This window comes from Ranitomeya imitator, chromosome 10 (genome assembly GCF_032444005.1).
Source record: "Ranitomeya imitator isolate aRanImi1 chromosome 10, aRanImi1.pri, whole genome shotgun sequence".
In the NCBI taxonomy this organism is placed as follows: Eukaryota; Metazoa; Chordata; class Amphibia; order Anura; family Dendrobatidae; genus Ranitomeya; species Ranitomeya imitator.
This window is the reverse complement of record NC_091291.1, coordinates 110,938,474-110,962,886: the sequence shown is the minus strand read 5'-3', so window position 1 is coordinate 110,962,886 and position 24,413 is coordinate 110,938,474. Positions and strand designations below refer to the sequence as shown.

Genomic DNA, 24,413 nt, shown 5'->3' with positions numbered 1-24,413 from the left:
TTCCTTTTCCTCTGTGTACTGTCTCTTTAACAATTAAAGGGAAATTACCGGTACATGAAAAAAAATATAGAAAAAAAATATACATCTCAAAGCTGTATATTTTTGGAAAGGAAGGAAACATATCAGGACTTGCTGTCCATTATTATTCTACTTAATGGGAAGCCATCATCAGAAAATGACCTATTGTATAATTTAGGTTTTAGTGCTAAACTTTTTTTTTTTTTTTTTAACATTTTTGACTTTTATCCTTAACATATCAAACTGTATGAACAATAAAAAAAAACAAAAAAAACAAAGTCTTGCCATTTTCACACTGGCCATTTTTAATCTCTGACTTCCGAATTCAAGAAATAACACATGTACATTAGGCACAATAATCTTTCGTAATGAAGTGTCTAATAAGCATGTGCACAGATCATTGTGAAGGGGGGAGCAGGTAAGTGTGACATCGATGACAGTGATTGGTGGATCCTGTGTTAGCTGTTTATAGAGGTGTTATCAGTCATTGTGATTGTGACAATTCTTCACGAAAAAACATGAAGAATGGGTCTAAAAACGTCCCATTGGCCAGTATGGAAATTTCAAGGTTAAAACAGTAAAAAAAAATAAAAAATAAAAAAAAATACACGTAACAGAAACCTAAACCATGCTTCCCTTTAATATCCGAGTCCAACTGTTTAATGTGAAATAGCTGGAAAGCATGGATTACTTCTAAACATGGGTAAATATGGTTTCACAGTTTATCATCTTGCTTCTCTTGTTACAGTCATCAAATCCTTGGGATCAACCCATTACCAACAACCACCCTCCGCACGTGAGGGACAACGTCCTAAACATTATGGAACTTCCGGGAGAACCTGTTTGGTCAGTAAATGTTACAACTATGTACTCACAGAATTAATTGACCGGTAATTTATGCCGAGTCAGATTTGTAGAAATGATAATCCTGGATGAGTAGAGACAATGGAATGTCAGAAAACGAGAGGCAGAAGCCCAAATTAGTGGTTATCTCTTTCTAATACTCCCTGGACTCCAAATTCTTTCATAGTTTTGATGTAACAATCCCAAATCTATTCAATTTCTTAACACACAAGATCCTGTGGCAAAACATCACCTTTAGACAAAAACGTTATGGAGATACTTTCCACCTTACGTAGAACATGTACTATCTGGTCTACCAGAATCAAACTAAACATTAACTTCCATCCAAAACATGAAATTGGTCCTCCTAAACTTCTTACAGGTCGCTATTCTCTTAAGCACTTTTGTGCATTTCACCTCAGTGCACGGACACGTGACCTCTATTGCTCTTCTTCTTGACCTACTGTGCTGTCTACAATCACTGAAGACAATAGTTCTGATGAAGGCCTAACAATAGGCCGAAACTAAACTAAAGTGGACTTTATCTCATTCATAAAATCTCAATCTTATTTTTGCATCATACAATTTGGGAGTGCCGAATTTATCTTTGATGTTAACACACAAGATCATGTGGCAAGACTTCACCTTTAGCCAAAAATGTTATGGAGATACTTTCCACCTTACGTAGAACATGTACTATCCGGTCTACCAGAATCAAACTAAACATTAACTTTCATTCAAAACATGAAATCGGTCCTCCTAAACTGCTTACATAATGGGTTCATGAGCAGAAAGACACGTTCGTCATATCTGCTCTATTGACCATCATGGCAAATATGCGGTTGTCCAAATGTCCTCGAATGACCATCATGTTCCATAATCTTCTCAAACTCGAGAGGGATTGACTGGATGAACCAGTTGGAAGACCACTACTGCCTTACAACCAACTTTAAAGTGATCCTCCACCCTACGATTGAAAAATACCTACACATTTCTCATTCAGTCACCCTACCTGGTGCCCTCCTGCTCCATCCTCTGTTCTGATCGACATTCTGTTTCTCCTGCTTCCAATATGGCAGGACCAGCAGCATGGAGATTGTAGCGGTAAGTTCAAACTATGTTCCCCCCGGCTTTTCTGTGCTATGAGATTTCAAATTAAAAAAAAAAAAAAACCTACAGTTCACAGTAACACCCTTACAAACAGCAACGATCTGAAGACCATCTCCTCACTCGATCATGAGCCAAGATATATCAAACCAATAGCAGCCTGATCTCACATACTGGTCACCGGTTATGCAGTGCTTTTTCGGTTCTGTGAAAAATGGACGATGGCCAATATGGTTGACAATACATCACCAATTGGGATTTCCTAAAAAAAAAATAAAAAAAACATTCCTAGAACTGCATTTCTCAGATTTAAGCTTCAAGTCGCCTCCCCAAAAAGGGCATGGTTGAGGATTTTGTTATGAGAGCAGTGGCTATTTAGTGTATTTGCATCAATGATCACCACCAAAGTTTCCTCAAGGAGAATGAATGGTACAGGAGGCCAAAAAACGTACACACGGTACACCCAACGCCCAGTACATCAATTCTACTTACCATAGTGTGGCCATTTTTGCATGGCCTATAATTAAAGGGAACCTGTCACCCCCAAAATCGAAGGTGAGCTAGGCCGATCAGCATCAGGGGCTTATCTACAGCATTCTGGAATGCTGTAGATAAGCCCCCGATGTATTCTGAAAGATGAGAAAAAGAGGTTAGATTATACTCACCCAGGGGCAGTCCCGGTACAATGGGTGTCGCGGTCCGGTCTTACGATGACGTCCTCTTCTTGTCTTCATGGAGGCGTACTTTGTCTAACCTGTTGAGGGCAGAGCAAAGTATACTGCAGTGCGCAGGCGTTGGGCCTCTTTGACCTTTCCCGGCACCTGCGCACTGCAGTACTTTGCTCTGCTGTCAACAGGGCAGACAAAGCACGCGTGCGCTGGAGCCGCAGAGTGAAGACAAGAAGAGGACGTCATCGTAAGGAGATGGGAGGCCCCGAACCGGACCACGACGCCTATCGGACCGGACCGCAACAGGACCGCCCCTGGGTGAGTAAAATCTAATCTCTCTTTCTCATCTTTCAGGATACATTGGGGGGGGGGGGGGGGGCTTATGTACAGCATTCCAGAATGCTGTAGATAAGTCCCTGATGCTGGTGGGCTTAGAGCACCATCGATTTTGGAGGTGACAGGTTCCCTTTAAGGGGTTATCAACTTGGGCCAAATTAGTCATTAAACTATCCCTTGGAAAAAACTAAGTCTTCCACCATTGTAACAAATTTTAAAAAGAAGGCCTCTCCTGTTATTTGGGTGTTGCACTCTTAGGTCTCATTCAGATGACCTTTTTTTGCATACAAGAATAAAAAATTGGCCATTTTTCAACTGATTTTCATCCATGTGTCAAAAAAAATAATAAAATAAAAGACAGCACACCAATACATGAATGGTTGGCCTTTTATCTCAGATCCATTACCTTGGACTGGCAAATATGATACGACTTGGATCAAAAAGGGTTTTTTTCTTGCAGGCACTTGGTCTGCAAAAAAACACCGATATCTAAAAAACCTCAGACTATAAGAAATAAATCCAGCCTCAAAGGAATAACAAAGGGGGAGGGAGGGAAGAAAGAAGCATCTCACCTGACCGCAGATAGACCTCTAAAACATGCCCCGACGCGCGTTTCACCTTTCTTTTTCAAGGGGATAGTATGCTACCTTAGTGCCCAATAGCGCCTTAAATAGTGCATAACCTAATTAAGAAAAGGGGTGGATACCGGTACCCCACCGAGGCCATGATGGTCCGGCGCATGCGCGCGTCGCCCTCCGAGTCCGAACGCCCCCTCCCCCGGTCATATCCAGCGACGGGAGCCAGGCGGGTACCCATAGGTCCCGACCGCGCTCGTCACAGGAAGTCGCCGGAAGAGGGAGGGCGGAGCCACGACGGAGGCGCGCGCACGCGCACAACAGCCAAAAAATGAATGTGGAAATGTATGCTCGATAGGGGCCGCCCAGCCATAGCAACGCTGCTTGCGTGAATCGAGAGGCGTGGCACCACGTTCCGTGATGTAAACAGATATAATACGTAATGTCCATAATACAACTTCGTGCGTCTTTATAAAAACGTGGGTCCACTCTCAAACTTGACAGCGTTGTCCAATCTGTGCCAATATATCGCAATGGGCTGAAGGTTTCTTTAATCGGCCAGATATACATCCATTTCCATATAACGATTACAGATGGTTGCCAATGGCTGTACTCATATTGTCGCATCACAAGAGGGATAACGGTCATAAAAAGACAAAAACCTAAATATAAATATAAGACACAAAGAAGCATTAAAAAACAACTAAACTAAAATGCAGAGGAAGAAAACCCAAGAGACCTAGAGATGTACTAAGTACCAGTATAAAGTCATGAGACAAAGTAAAGGAAATTAAAGAAAAGGACCAAAATTCAGGGCTTCATTTAACCCAGCAGGTTTAACAGTCCCAAGTTTGACTATCCACATAAGTTCCCTTTGAGCCAACATTTTTTTCACATTGCCTCCCCTAATGCCCGTGTGTATAACATCAATTCCTCGAACTTTGAATTCCTTAGGATCACAATTGTGGACCATTCGAAAGTGCCTCGGAATGGTTTTGAGAGTTGCTACATCCTCTGTTGTTCTAGCTGCACAAATGTCCCTAACGTGTTCCCGGATTCGTATCCTCAATTCGCGTGACGTAAGCCCCACGTATATGAGTGAACACGCACATGTGGCATAGTACACTACATTCCTTGTACCACAGGAGATATATTCTCGGATATCGAATATTTTTTGATCCACCGAACAAAAGGTGGAGGCTTGGCATGTGTTCGCACATGCCACACAGTGGCCACATTTAAAAAAAAACCTTTTTCGGCTGTGTGTTACCAAAGAAATTAGGGGTCGGGGCAACATAATGACTCTTGATAAGTAAATCGCTGAGATTTTTGGAGCGACGAGGGGTCATGAGAGGTCTATCAGTGAGGAAGGGCCTCAGGGAGGGCTCAGCACTGAGGACAGGCCAATATTTCGTCAAAATATGACGCATACTATCCCACTCATGATTAAACACTGAAATGAACCGTATATTTTCATCCTTCTCTCTCTTTCTATTTTGATATAACAAGGAGTCACGGGATACCGACTTGGCTCTGTTGTATCCATTTTTGATACATCTTTGGCTATAACCACGTTGTTGAAAGCGTTTCTTCAGATCCAGCGCTTGAGCTTCAAATTTTTGGTCGGTAGAGCAGATCCGCCTCATCCTGAGAAACTGTCCAACCGGGACGGCCCTAACTGTGGACTGGCTATGTGCAGTAGTAGCGTGTATTAACGAATTAACCGATGTCTCCTTACGGAAAACATCCGTCTGGATGGTAGAGGACGAGTCCACCTCCAGACTGATGTCTAAGAAGTCGATTTTCACTGCATCAAATCTGTATGTTAGTTTGATATTACAATTGTTGTCATTAAGCATAGCCATAAACTCATCCAGCTGCTGCACTGTGCCCCGCCACAAAAATAAAACATCATCAATATAGCGTAACCAGCACAGCACATGGTCGGCGGCCCCTGCCCCCGACACGCCAAACACCAACCTCTCCCAAAACACCAGGAAGAGGTTGGCGTACGCGGGGGCACAGGCACAGGTAAATCTCAGCGATTTACTTATCAAGAGTCATTATGTTGCCCCGACCCCTAATTTCTTTGGTAACACACAGCCGAAAAAGGGTTTTTTTAAATGTGGCCACTGTGTGGCATGTGCGAACACATGCCAAGCCTCCACCTTTTGTTCGGTGGATCAAAAAATATTCGATATCCGAGAATATATCTCCTGTGGTACAAGGAATGTAGTGTACTATGCCACATGTGCGTGTTCACTCATATACGTGGGGCTTACGTCACGCGAATTGAGGATACGAATCCGGGAACACGTTAGGGACATTTGTGCAGCTAGAACAACAGAGGATGTAGCAACTCTCAAAACCATTCCGAGGCACTTTCGAATGGTCCACAATTGTGATCCTAAGGAATTCAAAGTTCGAGGAATTGATGTTATACACACGGGCATTAGGGGAGGCAATGTGAAAAAAATGTTGGCTCAAAGGGAACTTATGTGGATAGTCAAACTTGGGACTGTTAAACCTGCTGGGTTAAATGAAGCCCTGAATTTTGGTCCTTTTCTTTAATTTCCTTTACTTTGTCTCATGACTTTATACTGGTACTTAGTACATCTCTAGGTCTCTTGGGTTTTCTTCCTCTGCATTTTAGTTTAGTTGTTTTTTAATGCTTCTTTGTGTCTTATATTTATATTTAGGTTTTTGTCTTTTTATGACCGTTATCCCTCTTGTGATGCGACAATATGAGTACAGCCATTGGCAACCATCTGTAATCGTTATATGGAAATGGATGTATATCTGGCCGATTAAAGAAACCTTCAGCCCATTGCGATATATTGGCACAGATTGGACAACGCTGTCAAGTTTGAGAGTGGACCCACGTTTTTATAAAGACGCACGAAGTTGTATTATGGACATTACGTATTATATCTGTTTACATCACGGAACGTGGTGCCACGCCTCTCGATTCACGCAAGCAGCGTTGCTATGGCTGGGCGGCCCCTATCGAGCATACATTTCCACATTCATTTTTTGGCTGTTGTGCGCGTGCGCGCGCCTCCATCGTGGCTCCGCCCTCCCTCTTCCGGCGACTTCCTGTGACGAGCGCGGTCGGGACCTATGGGTACCCGCCTGGCTCCCGTCGCTGGATATGACCGGGGGAGGGGGCGTTCGGACTCGGAGGGCGACGCGCGCATGCGCCGGACCATCATGGCCTCGGTGGGGTATCGGTATCCACCCCTTTTCTTAATTAGGTTATGCACTATTTAAGGCGCTATTGGGCACTAAGGTAGCATACTATCCCCTTGAAAAAGAAAGGCGAAACGCGCGTCGGGGCATGTTTTAGAGGTCTATCTGTGGTCAGGTGAGATGCTTCTTTCTTCCCTCCCTCCCCCTTTGTTATTCCTTTGAGGCTGGATGTTAGACATGAAACGAGGGTGAGAGTCTTCGGGTCCCTTGGAATTATATGAATGGGGCACTTTAGCATTGTCTTAGTGCCGGGACCGTTGTGGGGAGACTGTCTCTTACCTGCACCTTTTGTATATACACAGTTTGGATTATAAGATATTAATATATATTACAAATACGCAGTGGACCTATTGCTGGTGTCTTGCATTTTATTATGTCTATGTTGCACTACCATCATGTGATGGCAGTGTGAATTTTTAATGTTGGTGTCGTTAATAAAATTCAGTTTGTATCTTTCTATAAACTTCCATGTGCCCTCCTGGTTTATATAAGAAATAAATGAAAAAGGTGGACAATACACATATGTGACAAACAGATGTCTGAATGAGGCTTTATGTAGACCCCAGAAGGCTGGCTAATTAATGCCATGGGCAACTATACAGCAGCACGGAAAGCATCACTGTGCAACTTGGCAGATTTACCAGGGCTCAGATTTTCTTGTACGACTTGTGATGGAGACCACATAGGCGGCCGCTACTTTAGAATCGAAGTTGAGGTGGACTCCGGGTATACATGAGATTCTCCATTTTTTCGGAAGGGCCCCCTTTTAGTGGGTTTTATATTCCATAAATAACATTTCCCCCCCAGCACAGCTCAGAATAAGTTATAATCTCAATATACAGATTCCTTCCTGTGTGCGGCTCTGACGAGGGGTCAAGTCAACTGAATTAGCTGTGTAGTCCTGGTGCAGAACACTTCTGCAGTAGCCACAGGGAAGAAAAAAAAATATTTTGCAGATCAAAGCCGCCTAATGACAAATAATAGATCTTGCAGGCAATTAAGGGTCAGAACCTTCCACATTTTAAAGTGAACCTGACGTTCCGAAAACCTCAAGCTAAATTTCTAAGGGGTTGCCTGAAAAATACACAGTATAGTAATTATATGGCATATGAATTAAGACAAATACCGTACTTTCTTGATGAATTAGGGGCATTTTGCAGGGGCGCACATTAAGCTGAAAGCCCACTGACTCCCTGCACTGCAATAAATGCTGCCAGTCAGAAGCTGGCAGCTGACGTCAAAGTCACTGGAGATGTCGCTTATACACTGAAGTCAGCTGCCAGCTTCTGCATCGGCTATAGAGGAGGACGTTGCATCTTGTGGGGGCGGGGAAAGGCAAGAATAATTGTTAATTTTTTATATTTGTTGGAGAAAAGCTGCTGAACATTATTACTGGAAGAAGCTCAGGATTGAGCACATTATACCAGGTTGGGGACATTATACCAGATAAGACATTATACCAGGAAGGGACCCAGGATAGAGACATTATACCAGGCAGGGGGATATTATTACTGGAAGGTGATATATTATACCTGGAAGGGGGCCCAGGAAAGCGGACATTATTACAGGAAGGGGGCCCAGGAAAGAGGGCATTATTACAGGAAGGGGGGGCCCAGGAAAGAGGACATTATTACAGGAAGGGAGGCCCAGGATGGAGGACAATATTACAGGAAGGGGGGCCCAGGATGGAGGACATTATTACGGGAAGGGGGGCCCAGGATGGAGGACATTATTACAGGAAGGGGGGCCCAGGATGGATGACATTATTACAGGAAGGGGGGCCCAGGATGGAGGACATTATTACAGGAAGGGAGGCCCAGGATGGAGGACATTATTACAGGAAGGGGGGCCCAGGATGGAGGACATTATTACGGGAAGGGAGGCCCAGGATGGAGTACAGTATTACAGGAAGGGGGACCCAAGATGGAGGACATTACAGGAAGGGGGGTCCACAGGATGGAGGACATTATTACAGGAAGGGGGTCCCGGGATGGAGGACATTATTACAGGAAGGGGGGGGGGGGGGGGACAGGATGAAGGACATTATTACAGGAAGGGGGGCCCAGGATGGAGGACATTATTACAGGAAGGGGGGGGCCCAGGATGGAGGACATTATTACAGAAAGGGGGGGCCCAGGATGGAGGACATTATTACAGAAAGGGGGGGCCCAGGATGGAGGACATTATTACAGAAAGGGGGGGGGGGGCCCAGGATGGAGGACATTATTACAGGAAGGGGGGCCCAGGATGGAGGACATTATTACAGGAAGGGGGGCCCAGGATGGAGGACATTATTACAGGAAGGGGGGCCCAGGATGGAGGACATTATTACAGGAAGGGGGGCCCAGGATGGAGGACATTATTACAGGAGGGGGGGCCCAGGATGGAGGACATTATTACAGGAAGGGGGGAACAGGATGGAGGACATTATTACAGGAAGGAGCCCAAGATGGGGGACATTATTACAGGAAGAGGCCAGGATGGAGGACATTATTACAGGATGTGGGATATTGTTACATGAGAGAATGAACACGTCTACACAGGATCCGAAATGCTTCAAGGGCACATAAATCTGACGAACATGCAGATGGGGGGCCCTGGTCCAACTTTTTTACCGGGGCGCATGCGACTAGTGTTCCAAACGATCTGCTACGATGTACGATTCTCAGCAGTATCCCTGATCGCTGCTGCGTGTCAGACACAGCGATATCGCTGGAACGTCACGAATCGTACCGTCGTAGCGATCTAAATGGCACTGTGTGACGGTACCCTTACGCCACGGCCTATCTGCACAATGTCAATGTGTAAAGTTCAGGACAAGTGTAGATTAGGCAGCTCTCAGCCTGAACACTGAGCCAATGATGCCTAATGGCCCAATTCACAGGCATAGACCATTAATGCTGTTCAACCATGGGTCTGGGAACACAACTGGTCATGAAGTCGGATTCTACTTGAATGAAAAGTCATTTGTTTTTACCCGGAAAAACACAGACCGGTGTTTCGCCATTCATCTACCACAATCGCATTGATATCTGCAGGCTTTAAAACAGAGGTCATCGATTTACATGCTTTACACTGCAGCTCTGCCTATTCAGACTGGCTTCTGTGTATGTGCACAGCACGGGCCCAACCACAATTTCCCTACAAGGTCAGTGAATACCATTTCTATTACTGCAAGGAGAAAACTACAAGCTAAACACTACCAGTGAGAGAGAGAGATGCGGTTAGGAATGATTGGTTCTGTAGAACAGGATTTAGGATTGTGTTTACTAAATGTAACAACACTCATTATGAAAAAGTTATTCATTTTGAGCAACAAAATCATATCCTTGTAGCACATAAAATGTTAAAATTCATCTGACCTTTTCATTTTCTAAATTATAGCTCCTCAGATAAAAATTAAAGGAAAAAAAAATTGAATGTACTTGGAAGTGTAAAGTAAAATATTACTCAAATTCATCTTGAAAATTCCCTGTCCAGTAATCTGGTAAAACAGGAACATTTGCAGAAAGGTTTTAGGATGAATATTTGTTTTCAGAGCATGTGCATAATAATAATAATAATAATAAATAATAATAACAACAACAACAAATTAAAATAAAAAATGAAAAAGTAAAAATAAAAATGAAATAAAAAATGAAAAAAATAAATAATAATGAAATACAAATAATGGGAAAAAATGAAAATCTAAAAATGAAAAATAAAAAATGATGAAAAAATAAAAAATTATAAACAAAAATAATCAAAAACAATAAACTTTTCTGGAAAGGTAGGAGTCATGCTTTTGACAAGTTGCCTTAAAGTCATCCTTTATTTTACAGGCTGAGTTAATATCATGAATAAGTTGAGAAGCCGTCAATCATCTATAGATCAACGATACATGATCTACTAGTCATCTGAAATGACTAAAGTGAACCATATGAGCTGCTGATAGACCCCAGAACTAGCACCAGCAGGACCGTATTGATCAGCGTGTCGCCATTACAATATGCCCTGAACGAAGACGTGCAGACAGGATCAATAAATGCTGACTTGCATTAAGTCCAAGGGGGAAGTGTCACGCTATTCGGATATTGCAGCGGCCATGTCTGCGGGGACCTTGGCAAGTAGCTCATCCGCTGACAAAGGTGCTAAGGATGGAGCCAGGAGCTGAATTACTATCACAATGTCCTTGACACTTCCAGCCTGCTAAAAATATGCAATTTATCTAAGAAAGATCCTTGTAAATTTCAAGGGTCTACGTGTAAGTGTGGCACTGTGTAAGGAATGTCAGAGAAGTCGCTTTATAGTCTTCAGTGTTTCCAGCCCATCACATTACACTGCTTGGGGTGGGGAGCTTGAAGGTGACAAAGGCTTCAGTGTTTTCATTTTCTTTTTCTCCTAAATTAGTACACGTGAAAATAAGAAACTTTGCAATATATGTCATAAGATAAATCTGCTCCTACCGGACTTCTTCATTCTCAATTCAAGGGTAATATCTCTCATTACTGAGATACGAGGTGACAGATGGGGCTCAAAGTTCTATGGAGAACGGTAAGTGTGGTATAAGAAGAACCCGCAGCACAATGTCCGTCTGTCTGTGGCTCCTCCCTTCTCCATAGAACTCTGAAAGTACCAACTGACCTCCACAAACATCAGTGATGTAATGTCTTCACTGAATAACGATTTTAGCAATAAACGGAGAGTGAAAAATCAAATGCATAAGGAGAAAGAAGCAGATTTCTCCGATATATTACAATATTGCTTATTTTATTATTGATTTATGACAAAGTAAACTGTGGTTACGCTACAACGTAACCGTTATTTTATTTTTATTTCCTAAATCCATAATACACTTGAGAATAAGCAAGATTGTAATATATCCTATCAGAGAAATCAGCCTCTTTCTCCTCCTGGACTGATCCAATAGCTACCCGCGCCACAACCAGGGAGGGTACACGCGCCACAACCAGGATGGGGGGGTTGATACACGCGCCACAAACAGGGGGGGGGGGGAGAATACCCGCGCCACAACCAGGGGGGGGGGGGGGATACCCGTACCACAACCAGGATGGGGGGGGTTGATACACGCGCCACAAACAGGGGGGGGGGGGGAGAATACCCGCGCCACAACCAGGGGGGGGGGGGATACCCGTACCACAACCAGGGGGGGGGGGGATACCCGTGCCACAACCAGGGGGGGGGGGGATACATGCGCCACAACCAGGGGGGGATACCCGTGCCACAACCAGGGGGGGGATACCCACGCCACAACCAGGGGGGATACCCACGCCACAATCAGGGGGGATACCCGCGCCACAATCAGGGGGGATACCCGCGTCACAACCAGGGGGGATACCCGCGTCACAACCAGGGGGGATACCCGCGTCACAACCAGGGGGGATACACGTGCCACAGCCAGTAGTAAAAATCTGTATTCAACGAAGACAGATTTTTCCATTACTTAAATACATGACAGTTTGTGCTTGTTTGTTTGTGGTGGGGGAGAGTAGTAGGAGGGAGGAGGTAGAGGCAGACGTTCTGCTGCAAGCTCTCCATAGAACTTTATGAGCACCAACTGTAATCTAAGTCAGTAATGGGAAAGTCTGTGCTTACTGAAGACAGATTTTACCCATGAATTGATAATTTTGAGAATGAATGATCAATCCAGGAGAAGAAAGAAGACATCTCTAATAAGACATTGTACCAAGTTGATTAATTTCAAAATGACTTATTGATTTCTGAAAGAATTTAAAACAGTTACTTTAATTGTTGGGCAACTGAAAGAGACAGAATATTAAAGACAGGGGGAAAAAACAAGTTCACTTTGCCTGACGATTACTAAGGCAGAGGGCTACAGGATGGGTGGGCGATAGGACTTCTTGCCATCCATAAAGTTGCATTGTGCCATTACAGCCAGTAGCAGAGTCATGGCCGGGTCATTGTGAGGTGGAGACAGCCAACATAACGCCATTTTGCGCCATTGCTGAAGAGAAGACGATCATAACCAGATGAGTTTCTGGAAAATTTAGGAAGCAATAGCTTTCCGTTGACAGAAGGATTTATGAAATGTATCAAGCTGACAAGTCAGTGCATCCCTGCGTTTCACACATTTACCCTCCATCGAGGATTCTGAGATGCCCTTTCAATACATCACCGCCTCCTGCGAGACAAAAAGGTGAAGGAGATTAAGATCCTCTGTATAAAGCCGAAACCCGATGCATTTCCCAAGGCATTAAAATTCCATTTTTTATTGTTGACAGACATTTCAGCACTGACTGGTGTCTTGCATTATTCAAGATATTTCAGAATAGGAGAAAACTATGAAGAAAGCTAAAAGATTTGCTCAAAGTTGAGCTGCCCTGAAAGTCTTCATAGATGAGAACATCAGCAGACCAACGCTATGGTGAAGATTTAAGAATTCTGCGATATAGTCATCTATTGCCGGACCTTAAAAGGGGTTATCTACTGAAAACAAGTAATCGTCTATATGCAATATACACAATACCTTAATAATGGCGAGGGTCTGACTGCTCTGATTGGCACCCAACAGCAGATTGGGGAATTTTTTAATCCCAGTTACAAAATGGAGCGGTATATTGGATGCCCGAGTGCTGCCTCATTCATTCTTCCATGAGGCTTCAAGAAACCGCCAAGGCCAAAAGGTCATGAATAGGTCAATAACGGGTGGGAATGGGCACTGCCGTTCCGTTCTAAACGTGGTCGCATAAGTCTGACTTGAAATAGGGGTCTTGGTTTCCCAAAACGCATTATTGTTTGATACATTATAGAGAACTTTAATGTAAAGTCTCAATCAAAAATGCATTTCGGAATGCAAAGACCCCTTTTTCAAGTCAAAGAGACAGATGTGACTCCATTAGAATGGAGCGGCAGTGCCTTTGCCCAATCGTTCTATTCATTCCTTTATGGGCTCGGCCATTTTTAGCAGCCCCGTAGAGAATAAATGAGGTAGAAATCAGGCATCCAATATGCTACTATATTCTAAGAGTCACATCTGTCTACGACTTGAAAAAGGGGTCTTTATACCCTGAAACGCGTTGTTTGAGACTTTGCATTAAAATCCTCTACAAAGTATCAACCAATGCGTTTCGGGGTACAAAGACTCTTTACAGTCACAGAGACAAATGTGATTCCATTAAAATTAAATAAAAAATTCTCTGCACTGTTTCTATCGCCTCTATTGGTTGTCCTGGCATATATCGTTTTCTGATTGATTTGATCATTGTCCTTTTGGTTTTATTTGGCATAACCAACTGAAGATCCAGGATGGTGGCTGCGTTGTCTACACCCTGCCCTACTTGACCGGTGGGCACAACGCCAAGTTCCCAGCTCTCTACTATTTTTGATTTTTCACGTAGGTTATCACCCTATGTTTTCGCTCTCCCTTTTTTTTATGCCTGTTTGACCATTGTATGGCATGTAAGCGTCCCCTAGGTCCAAGCTCATATACATTTTTGGAGATCCAATGCAAATCATATCTCTGGGTACCAAGACAAAAAGCGTTGCCGCCATCAGCCACCACTCAATGCAAAGAATTGGCAAAAATGACTACATAGACTACAACAAAGGACAACAAATAAAAAGTGCATTGCTGTACACGGGAATGACTTGAGGTATTGGAAAAGCTCCACAGAACTTCCTCAAAGCAAGAAAATGATTATGCTTATACAAAGGCTTCAAAGAGAGACAGTAACAACATAAAAAGGGTCAAAAGTGAACGTAGAGACTGCATAACTATGGTGTTTGGAGAGTACACATCAGGTGCCCCACCCCAGCCCAGCCTGCCCCGGAGACATTACGTTGTAAATTCTTACAGAAAAAAATAACTTTTTTAGATTTCCAGGTAAACTGCACCTCCAGCAATATTTGCACAGGAGTTTATAGTACAAACAGATACAAAATGATAAAAATGTGAGTAATCGGGAGTCACAGTAAAGCAGAGCACGATGCGGAGCAACATAATGACTGATACTTCATTTATTTCCAGAGCTGTATTCCGAATTCGGCTTCCTCCTTCCCATGTGCAATGGATGCCTGGTGGGAGCTAAGACAGTTAGAAGGTCGTCAGGTCTACTGGCTGCCCTTTTTGTTTTTAGGATTATTTAGCTAAATTGCCTTATAACTTATGCCAGAGATCCCTTGATGGCATTTTTGTGGATTTTGAAAATGGGACAGGGCAAAAATGGCATCAGATTTTTTTTCCCCCTGCAACCCATAGATTTGCCTTAGTGAGACTGATCACAGACTCAGATCAAAATCACACATCTCTGATTTTGTGAGAATCATTCAGTCTACAAAAATACACAGACATGAACAGCCCCATAGACTTTCTGCTGTATGAATTTTATCCATAACATGAAAAAACCCGTACAAGGAAAATGGACGTCTGAATGAGTCCATATGGAGAAGACAGTGGGATGGCAGTTCATGAAAGACCTAGGTTTTTTTTTTTCCAGTGATAACTAGCTACCGACAGGTACTTTCCGATTCGGCAAAGTTTCACTTGACTTAAGCCAACGTCACAGTTCTATTGAAGAGGTTCTTTTTGGAGCACATCAGCTCTCTAATTATTTTGCAAAAACTGTTGTACAACTTTTTTTCAATTCATATACATTATATAAAAACATAAAATTCACTTTGATGTTCATATTAGGAGTTTCTTGGGCTTTTTTCCCCCCTTGAAGTGGTTTAGAAAAACATCTAGCGGAGAAAAAGTGTATGAGACTTCTTTGAAGAGAAACCTAAACGAACTCTTAAATCTAGACAATGTTCAATCAAAAGGTGGAAAAAACAACAAAACAAACCCACGCTTTGAGAAAACTATACAGGAAATAATTTAGTAAAAGGAAAAAAAAAAAGCTCCAAATACTTCACCCAAAAAAGGAGTTTACCGAAGCGGCTTCTGCTTAAAATCTTGTAATTTCCCATTGAAAAAAATTGGCCTGCACATGGCCTTACTAGACAATACAATTCCAGTCTCGTTAGGAACACCTATAAAGTAAATCTTACTCACAATTGGTCACCAGTGACACCTCGAAATGGTGGCATAGTGAAATCACTGCTCTGAGACCGGCACAACTCTTTCCTCCCCCATATCAGTATTGACCATGGCCAAAGATTATTGCACCTACAACTATGCAACAAAATATGAAAAGGGTTGGGGTTTGGCTACTTTAATTTTATTTCAACAAATGTAGGAAAGGATTTTGCACTACAGGTCCCCACCTCTGTGCACTTTTTCATGTAACCATGGGTGTAACAATTGCGGTTGCGGAAAGTGCGACTGCTACCGTGCGGGAGTTGGGACCACCAACACCTGGATGTGCATTCTGGGACACAAATTTAACTGAAAAGTACAGCAGCACAGAGACCCACTGACTCCCTGCACTGGAACACATGCTTCCAGCCAGTCAGGCAGCAAACATCAGCTTGCCCATGACAGGCGGCACATGACAGACATCATGCGCAACGCATGCCGGCACACCGGAGACTGCTGCCGACTTCTGTACCGGCTATAGCGGAGGACCCTTTCATGGGAGTGGGGGAAGGTAAGAATAATTTGTTTCATTTTAAAATGTGCTGAAGAACAGCAGGGGCCCAGGATGGGTCGCATTGTACCAGGAACAGATCCAGGATGGGGGATGTAACTGGAAGATGCCATGATAGGTCATTATTACAGAAAGCTGCCCAGCATGAAAGACATTAAATAAAGGGCTCAGGATGGGTAAACTTTCTGATAGAGGTCTACAGGAAGCATTCATGACGAGGGACATTATTACAGGAAGCAGTCATGACGAGGGACATTATTACAGGAAGCAGTCATGACGAGGGACATTATTACAGGAAGCAGTCATGACGAATGACATTACAGGAAGCAGTCATGACGAGGGACATTATTACAGGAAGCAGTCATGACTAGGGACATTATTACAGGAAGCAGTCATGACGAGGGACATTATTACAGGAAGCAGTCATGACGAATGACATTACAGGAAGCAGTCATGACTAGGGACATTATTACAGGAAGCAGTCATGACTAGGGACGTTATTACAGGAAGCAGTCATGACGAGGGACATTATTACAGGAAGCAGTCATGACGAGGGACATTATTACAGGAAGCAGTCATGACGAAGGACATTATTACAGGAAGCAGTCATGACGAGGGACATTATTACAGGAAGCAGTCATGACGAGGGACATTATTACAGGAAGCAGTCATGACGAAGGACATTATTACAGGAAGCAGTCATGACAAAGGACATTATTAGAGGAAGCAGTCATGACGAATGACATTACAGGAAGCAGTCATGACGAGGGACATTATTACAGGAAGCAGTCATGACGAGGGACATTATTACAGGAAGCAGTCATGACGAGGGACATTATTACAGGAAGCAGTCATGACAAAGGACATTATTAGAGGAAGCAGTCATGACGAATGACATTACAGGAAGCAGTCATGACGAGGGACATCATTACAGGAAGCAGTCATGACGAGGGACATCATTACAGGAAGCAGTCATGACTAGGGACATTATTACAGGAAGCAGTCATGACGAGGGACATTATTACAGGAAGCAGTCATGACTAGGGACATTATTACAGGAAGCAGTCATGACGAGGGACATTATTACAGGAAGCAGTCATGACTAGGGACATTATTACAGGAAGCAGTCATGACGAGGGACATTACAGGAAGCAGTCATGACTAGGGACATTATTACAGGAAGCAGTCATGACGAGGGACATTATTACAGGAAGCAGTCATGACGAGGGACATTATTACAGGAAGCAGTCATGACGAGGGACATTATTACAGGAAGCAGTCATGACGAGGGACATTATTACAGGTAGCAGTCATGACGAGGGACATTACAGGAAGCAGTCATGACTAGGGACATTATTACAGGAAGCAGTCATGACGAGGGACATTATTACAGGAAGCAGTCATGACGAGGGACATTATTACAGGAAGCAGTCATGACGAGGGACATTATTACAGGAAGCAGTCATGACGAGGGACATTATTACAGGAAGCAGTGATGACTAGGGACATTATTACAGGAAGCAGTCATGACTAGGGACATTACAGGAAGCAGTCATGACGAGGGACATTATTACAGGAAGCAGTCATGACGAGGGACATTATTACAGGAAGCAGTCATGACTAGGGACATTACAGGAAGCAGTCATGACGAGGGACATCATTACAGGAAGCAGTCATGACGAGGGACATCATTACAGGAAGCAGTCATGACGAGGGACATTATTACAGGAAGCAGTCATGACTAGGGACATTACAGGAAGCAGTCATGACTAGGGACATCATTACAGGAAGCAGTCATGACAAGGGACATCATTACAGGAAGCAGTCATGACGAGGGACATCATTACAGGAAGCAGTCATGACGAGGGACATCATTACAGGAAGCAGTCATAACGAGGGACATTATTACAGGAAGCAGTCATGACTGGGGACATTACTACAGGAAGCAGTCAAGACGAGGGACATTATTATAGAAAGCAGTCATGACGAGGGAGATTATTACAAAAAGCAGTCATGATTGGGGACATTACATGGGGGGCGAACATGTGTCTTTATAGGATCTAGAATGCTACAAGGACTCATACATCTGACCAATATGTAGGTGTGGGCCCAGGTCCAAATATTACACTGGGGCCTATTGAACTCATGTTACACAACAGAGCATCATTGCATAGTCGACTTATTCTCACAATGGCTGCCGATGGAGGAGCATGTGTTCAGAACTGTCCTTCAATCTCCTCGAATTGAAAAACACTACACGGATAAGTGGATAATCAAATACAGGAGGCTGAATAACAGGACCAAACACATGCTCCTCCATCAGCACAAATTCTGTGGATAGGAGTACTACGCCATGAGGAAGGAGAAGAACCAAAGACGTCTCTATATTCTCATCACAATATTGTGTCTCGACATTTGCTAAAATAAAGTTGAAGTGGCCCACACCTTTAAGACTATTTGCTAATGTAAAGGCTTCTTTATTTTGATACGTCTTTGAGAACATATAACCCTCACAAGCCTGAACATTGCAATCTGGCCTCTTGCCTACATGTAGTACAGTAAGAGAATGCAAAGCCTAATTATTGAAAGCACTTGGGTTACCAGACTTAATTCTGCACGACCTCCATTTTGTTCTAAAATGACAGGTTTACAGCAAAATACTTTAGACAAATCCGATCGAAAAGCTTCAGAGACTTCATGTAGGTAAGAAGGATTTTGCGTTAACTAAAGTGGGTGGTGGTCTTTTCAAATCCATGATCAAAAGTTAAATAAAAACAAAAGACAAAAAAAAAAAATAGGTAGGGGTAACATTTTTACGTGCCCCATGTTGTGGCCTTCTACATACACTACATATGTCCATGGTGCAAAGTAAATAGAGACCTCCCTGCATCGATATTTCAAATCAGGATCTATAGTTCTTAAAAGTGTTCTCTACCTTTGACCACGCTAACTTATAGGAACAGTCTCCTTCCACAATAAGATGATCACGCAGACCCTCGGCAGTTACAACTAGCGGTTATATCTAATGTCATGCCCACAGGACAAATTAGGCATTACACGGTACCTATTCCAATCAATAAGTATAATGCTGGAAAGATCAGGTCCTCCAAAGCTCGAGACAGTTAGTGATCACTCATTAAAGTTGCTTGACTCAGCGATTCCTCAAGAAATGTGGTAAAATGGCTTTTTTCATTAATGCCCACTCAATTAAATGGAAAGCCATTGTTGGATTTTATCTGTATACTGCAGAGAAAGGTGTTTAGCCCGAGGACTATTCAAGAACGCCAGAAATCGATGTTTATGGAGACAATATAAAGCTTTACAAAATGCCGAAGTGTAAAAGGCATTAACGACCATACAATGATGGCTAATAAAGAGACTTTAATGTCCTACGCACAATTGTTGAATTGTTGGACTCATACAGCATCAAAATAAGCCAATGAGCCACGCGAGCCAAGACGGACCGCAATAACCTCAAGATGTCATTAGGTTAACTGGCTTCCTAAGAAACTGGCCAAAGTGTATGCATAACAGAGGAAATGAGGTTGTGGCTCACTACTGAAGACAGGGGTAATAGGCAAACTGTACAACACTATGGAATACGTTGGTGCTACATGTAACAGGAAAGATGGTCGCTAACAAGTACAAGCAAGGATAAGCAAAAGTGCAACTTGACTGAACCTCCTAGACCTCCATTATGTATTGGCATTCCCTCTAGGGCAGTCAGATTTTTTGGGGAACTGCCAACTATCAAATGCGCATATTGGGCTCCAGATAATTGGGGGGAGAAAACAATGTAGTGGTTGGCATTTCAAAATTTGATGGTATTTGTTTTTAGGGGAACTAAGCCGCTGCCAGAGGTTCCCTTCTCTCCCCATTGAAGACACAAGAACTTGCACATGTGCATGGGAGAGTGTGGTCAGAGTGTGGTCAGAGCGTCGTCACAGCAAAAAAAAAAGGTCTCCATCTTCTTCATTCTGTCAGTCCGTGGAAACAAACTGCACTCAGATGTCATCTACGAGTAATCCCGATGTTTTTCATGGACTCATTGACTTGTGTCAATGTCAGATCAAACGCGGGCATCCAGTGAATTTTTCCTCAAACCTACTTGGTCCGAGGAAAAAATATGACAACAGTACAGCCCCATAGCATAACATTAGTCCGGGTGCGATCGATGTTTTGTCAGATCGCACCAGGACCGAAAATACCGCCATGTACACGAGCCCTAATAAGAACAGTCTCCTGTAGCAGCTTATCCCAGAGTTAGTGAGACAACAGTACGGAGCCTTCACTACAATGATCCGTACTCCAACTTACATGCAATTTCATTCTTTTTTAACGAATTAAAGAAAATCCCTAAACTAAAGTGACTTCCCAAGTTTCATAAACTTTCCATGCTGGACAAAATTACTAAAAAAAATAAAATAAATAAAAGTTACTCTAAGAGCACAAAAAGTTAAAAGAATCAGTCCCATATTTTTGCTTTTAACGAAAGACAAGACAAAACAATGGAACTGAAGGAAATTGTGCGACTTAACACAACCTTCTCATGCTGGATAAGGAATGGAGGGTCCAGAATTGTCAAAAGTCCAATACATTAAATGAGGGGATCCAGGCGGAAAGGATTAAATCGCGAAGCTGACGGCATCAAACTTCAGGATTAAACTGCAGAAATAAAGACACGGCCCGGGGAGAACTGCGTGGTCTGTGTGAACGGTTGGTTAACGTTACTTTATAAAGTCTTATAATCAAGGGACTAAAGGCTTTTGAAGCCCATGCAAAACTAGTAACGAGACCTCAACATACCAGGTGTCCTTTATCATACTGGTGTCACATCCTTGGCGTCCATACACAGAACTGGGTGCAAGAAATCGTCAGCACCGCTAATACTCTTCATCCCTCCGCGGAGATCGGGCCGTTCATTGGTAGCCTCACGACTAGTTTTGGTTAAAAGGGGTTGCCCAGGAGTTGAAAATACGGCCAAATTCTTCTAAAACAGCGCCACCCACATCGTAAGGCTGTGTCTGGTATTGCATCTCAGCTGCTTATAAATGACTGGAGTTGAGATAGGATAATCGCATGCAACCTTTGGACAGGTGTGGTGCCATTTTTGGACGAAAAAAGCCATATGTTTTTAATTTGAGGCTACACCTTAAAGCTACAGTCTTCTTCGTGACCTCCTGTAACGGATGTGTGGCCGGAGACCAGGGCCCACGAGTAACTAGAGCCCATATACAGGAGCCACGTGTTGTCCCTCATTGGTTTGGCAAGCCTTTCCTACAAAGATCAGAACGTCGGCTCATTTAGAGATCATTAAACCCTTAATGAATGAATGGTATTTTGCTCGCTTCCTGTACAGACACGTTAGCTCCCATTTATTAAAGCTTTCATCGTGATTTTTAAAGCTTTCCGCTCCCCCGACAATCAATGCAGCGCCAGTGTGTGATAATCGCACTGTCTGTCCCAAAAGGCTTTTTCTCCAGTAAACCATGACTCCGCAGAAAGAGTCCCCGACATAACATAAGCACCGCTAAGAGGCTGCTCTCACCTGCAACCAACCACAACAATAAAAGAAAATAAAAAGTGCAAGTGATTCGCTCTATTCACCCTGTAAAATGTAGAAGAAGCGGAACCAAATATGTTCATTTAGCACAACTCCTACTTATGTCGTAGTTTTACATAGGACTGCATGCATGTTTACGTTATTAGCTAGACTGGTAAATTGAGCCAGCTTTGCTACTTCTGGGTACAGGACGGGGCTAAAAAAAAAAAAATGAAATAATAATGACAAGCAACCTACCAGGTTTCCCTTCCTCCCTGTCTGACTTCATGATGGTAATTAATCCCTCCAGAAGATTGAAGAACGCTCCTCCGTCACATTTGACTCTCGGCTCCTCCCAGCAATACAGGAAGTGCTGTTTGCTTTTACCTGGGCAGCCAGGAATTTGACCCGCTCACAGGTTGAGGTAGTAGAAAGCATGATGTCACCGCAAGGCAACAGATCGGGCGGGGATTGATCTCCTGCTAGAGAGCAGCAGCGAAGCTTGGCTTTCCATCTGCTCTACCTTCCAGCCGAGCTCCCACCTCATTGCATCTCACCCGTCTTTTCCTTTACCTTTCACTTTTGCAAAGCTGAAAGGGATCAAACATGCAAAGAACAGCAATGACTACGTCACTCCGGGTTATTAATGAAGCACCAATGCCCGTTTAGTTTACGAATAATTCTAGGACAATTGGATACCACCCAATATGGCTGTCATTTCACCCCAGATCAGGATGGTCCCTCAGATTTCCTAAAGTCCTACACGTCGATGAACGGAGATTCGCTTCTCCCTAAAAATAAGAGTTTGAGATGTATCACTGAATAAAGTCAAATCTTTCATTCTCGAATCTTGTAAAACTGGATGAGGACTTCCCCGTAAGTTCTTGGTCATGTTGGTTTTCAACCAGTTCCCCCACCCCACCCCAAAAAAGGCAAAGCCATTGTTACATTGAGTTTGGGCAATCCACATTTTTGTACACCTTTTCTCATTGCCTTGACCATGGGAATGTTGCTTTTCGGCGTTATGTAAAGATCTATTCCCATATTCACATGTAGAAGCTGCCCTCATTCTGCGTTTTGGGGGATTTGCTTTAACCTTTGAGAAATAAAAACCAGCATGACTATACCATCTCACAGCTTTCCCAATATCCTGAATGGAAAGTCTCCCTCTGTACACAAGACGCTGAGTAATATGAAGAACTTCTTGATATTTTTAGTGGTAAATGATTTTTAAATTGGCTGTCCTATAACGAAGCCTCCTGAAGAGATAGTGGCAATAGAGTCGCTACTGGGGGTGCTGGGGCCCTGAGCCAGGTTATATCGAGTGGCCAACCAGCCTTAACTACATCACCATGTATAGTACGCCGGTAAAGAAAAAGCCATGTGGTAGAGCAGGGTGTCACGAACTCCTATCCCCACACTTCTCCATTTTGTAGGCCACCGGCTGATTAGGCCTGCGGCCAACAGAAGGATGTGGCACGCACAGAGCGCCATCTTCCACAGACAGTATACCAATACCAACGTTCATCTGTGTGGGATGTGCGCTGGGAGGCTGATGACATGTGGTCACTAGAATGGAGTTGCCCCAATAAAGTTTTGACGAGGGACCTCAGATTAAAGTACTTTACTCATAACTGTAAGCAGCATTGCATGAGTATGCAAGTAACCTCAGTGGAGCCACGTACTGCATAATGGGACTATATCTAAAGCAGTGGAGTGATGTACTGCAGGAAGTGACTGTATATAAAGGGGCTCAAAGTACTGACATTTTGCAGGATTGAGTTGTACATAGAAGGGCTGAGAGGAGTCATGTACTATAGCATGGGGGAATGTATACAGGGACTCAGGACTGATGTTCTGCAGGATAGAGCTGTACACAGAAAGGGTTAAAGAGGAGTGATGTACTGCAGGATGGAGCTGTACATAGAAGGGCTGAGAGGAGTGATGCACTACAGCATGGAGGAAATATATACAGGGGCTGAGAGGAATGATGTCCTGCAGGATGGGGCTGTACATAGAAAGGCTGAGAGGAGTGATGTACTACAGCATGGGGGAAATATATACAGGGGCTGAGAGGACTGATGTCCTGCAGGATGGGGCTGTACATAGAAGGGCTGAGAGGAGTGATGCACTACAGCATGGGGGAAATATATACAGGGGCTGAGAGGACTGATGTCCTGCAGGATGGGGCTGTACATAGAAGGGCTGAGAGGAGTGATGTACTACAGCATGGGGGAAATATATACAGGGGCTGAGAGGACTGATGTCCTGCAGGATGGGGCTGTACATAGAAAGGCTGAGAGGAGTGATGTACTATAGTAGTGTTCCCCATCTCTGGCCCTGAAGAGCCACCAACAGATCACATCCAATTGTGGAAATTATTATTCCAAGATCTATTGATTAAAATTAACTTCTGTTCGTGGGACCACTCATGTAATATTTTCTATGGACATTTCATTGCTAGAGGGCGCTTTGGGTCCTTACTACGCAAGTGGCATTGTGGTGTGTATATTTATTATGTGGGGCA

The 24,413-nt window shown here is 43.5% G+C and overlaps 1 protein-coding gene across 10 annotated transcripts in view; it reads right to left on the bottom strand.

The window, feature by feature from the left end:
• Window positions 1-24,413, bottom strand: part of KAZN (kazrin, periplakin interacting protein) — a 563,875-nt gene that overhangs the window by 69,101 nt on the left and 470,361 nt on the right. Inside the window, exon 1 of one of the 10 annotated variants that reach the window (XM_069741509.1) lies at window positions 22,145-22,237. The exons of 8 other annotated variants lie outside the window; for them this stretch is intronic. In XM_069741509.1, the coding sequence (XP_069597610.1) occupies window positions 22,145-22,175 (31 nt within the window). In that variant the 5' untranslated portion in view covers window positions 22,176-22,237. Of the gene's footprint in view, window positions 1-22,144; window positions 22,238-24,413 lie in introns of those variants that run through there. One more of the 10 variants, XM_069741508.1, reaches the window with a different exon arrangement.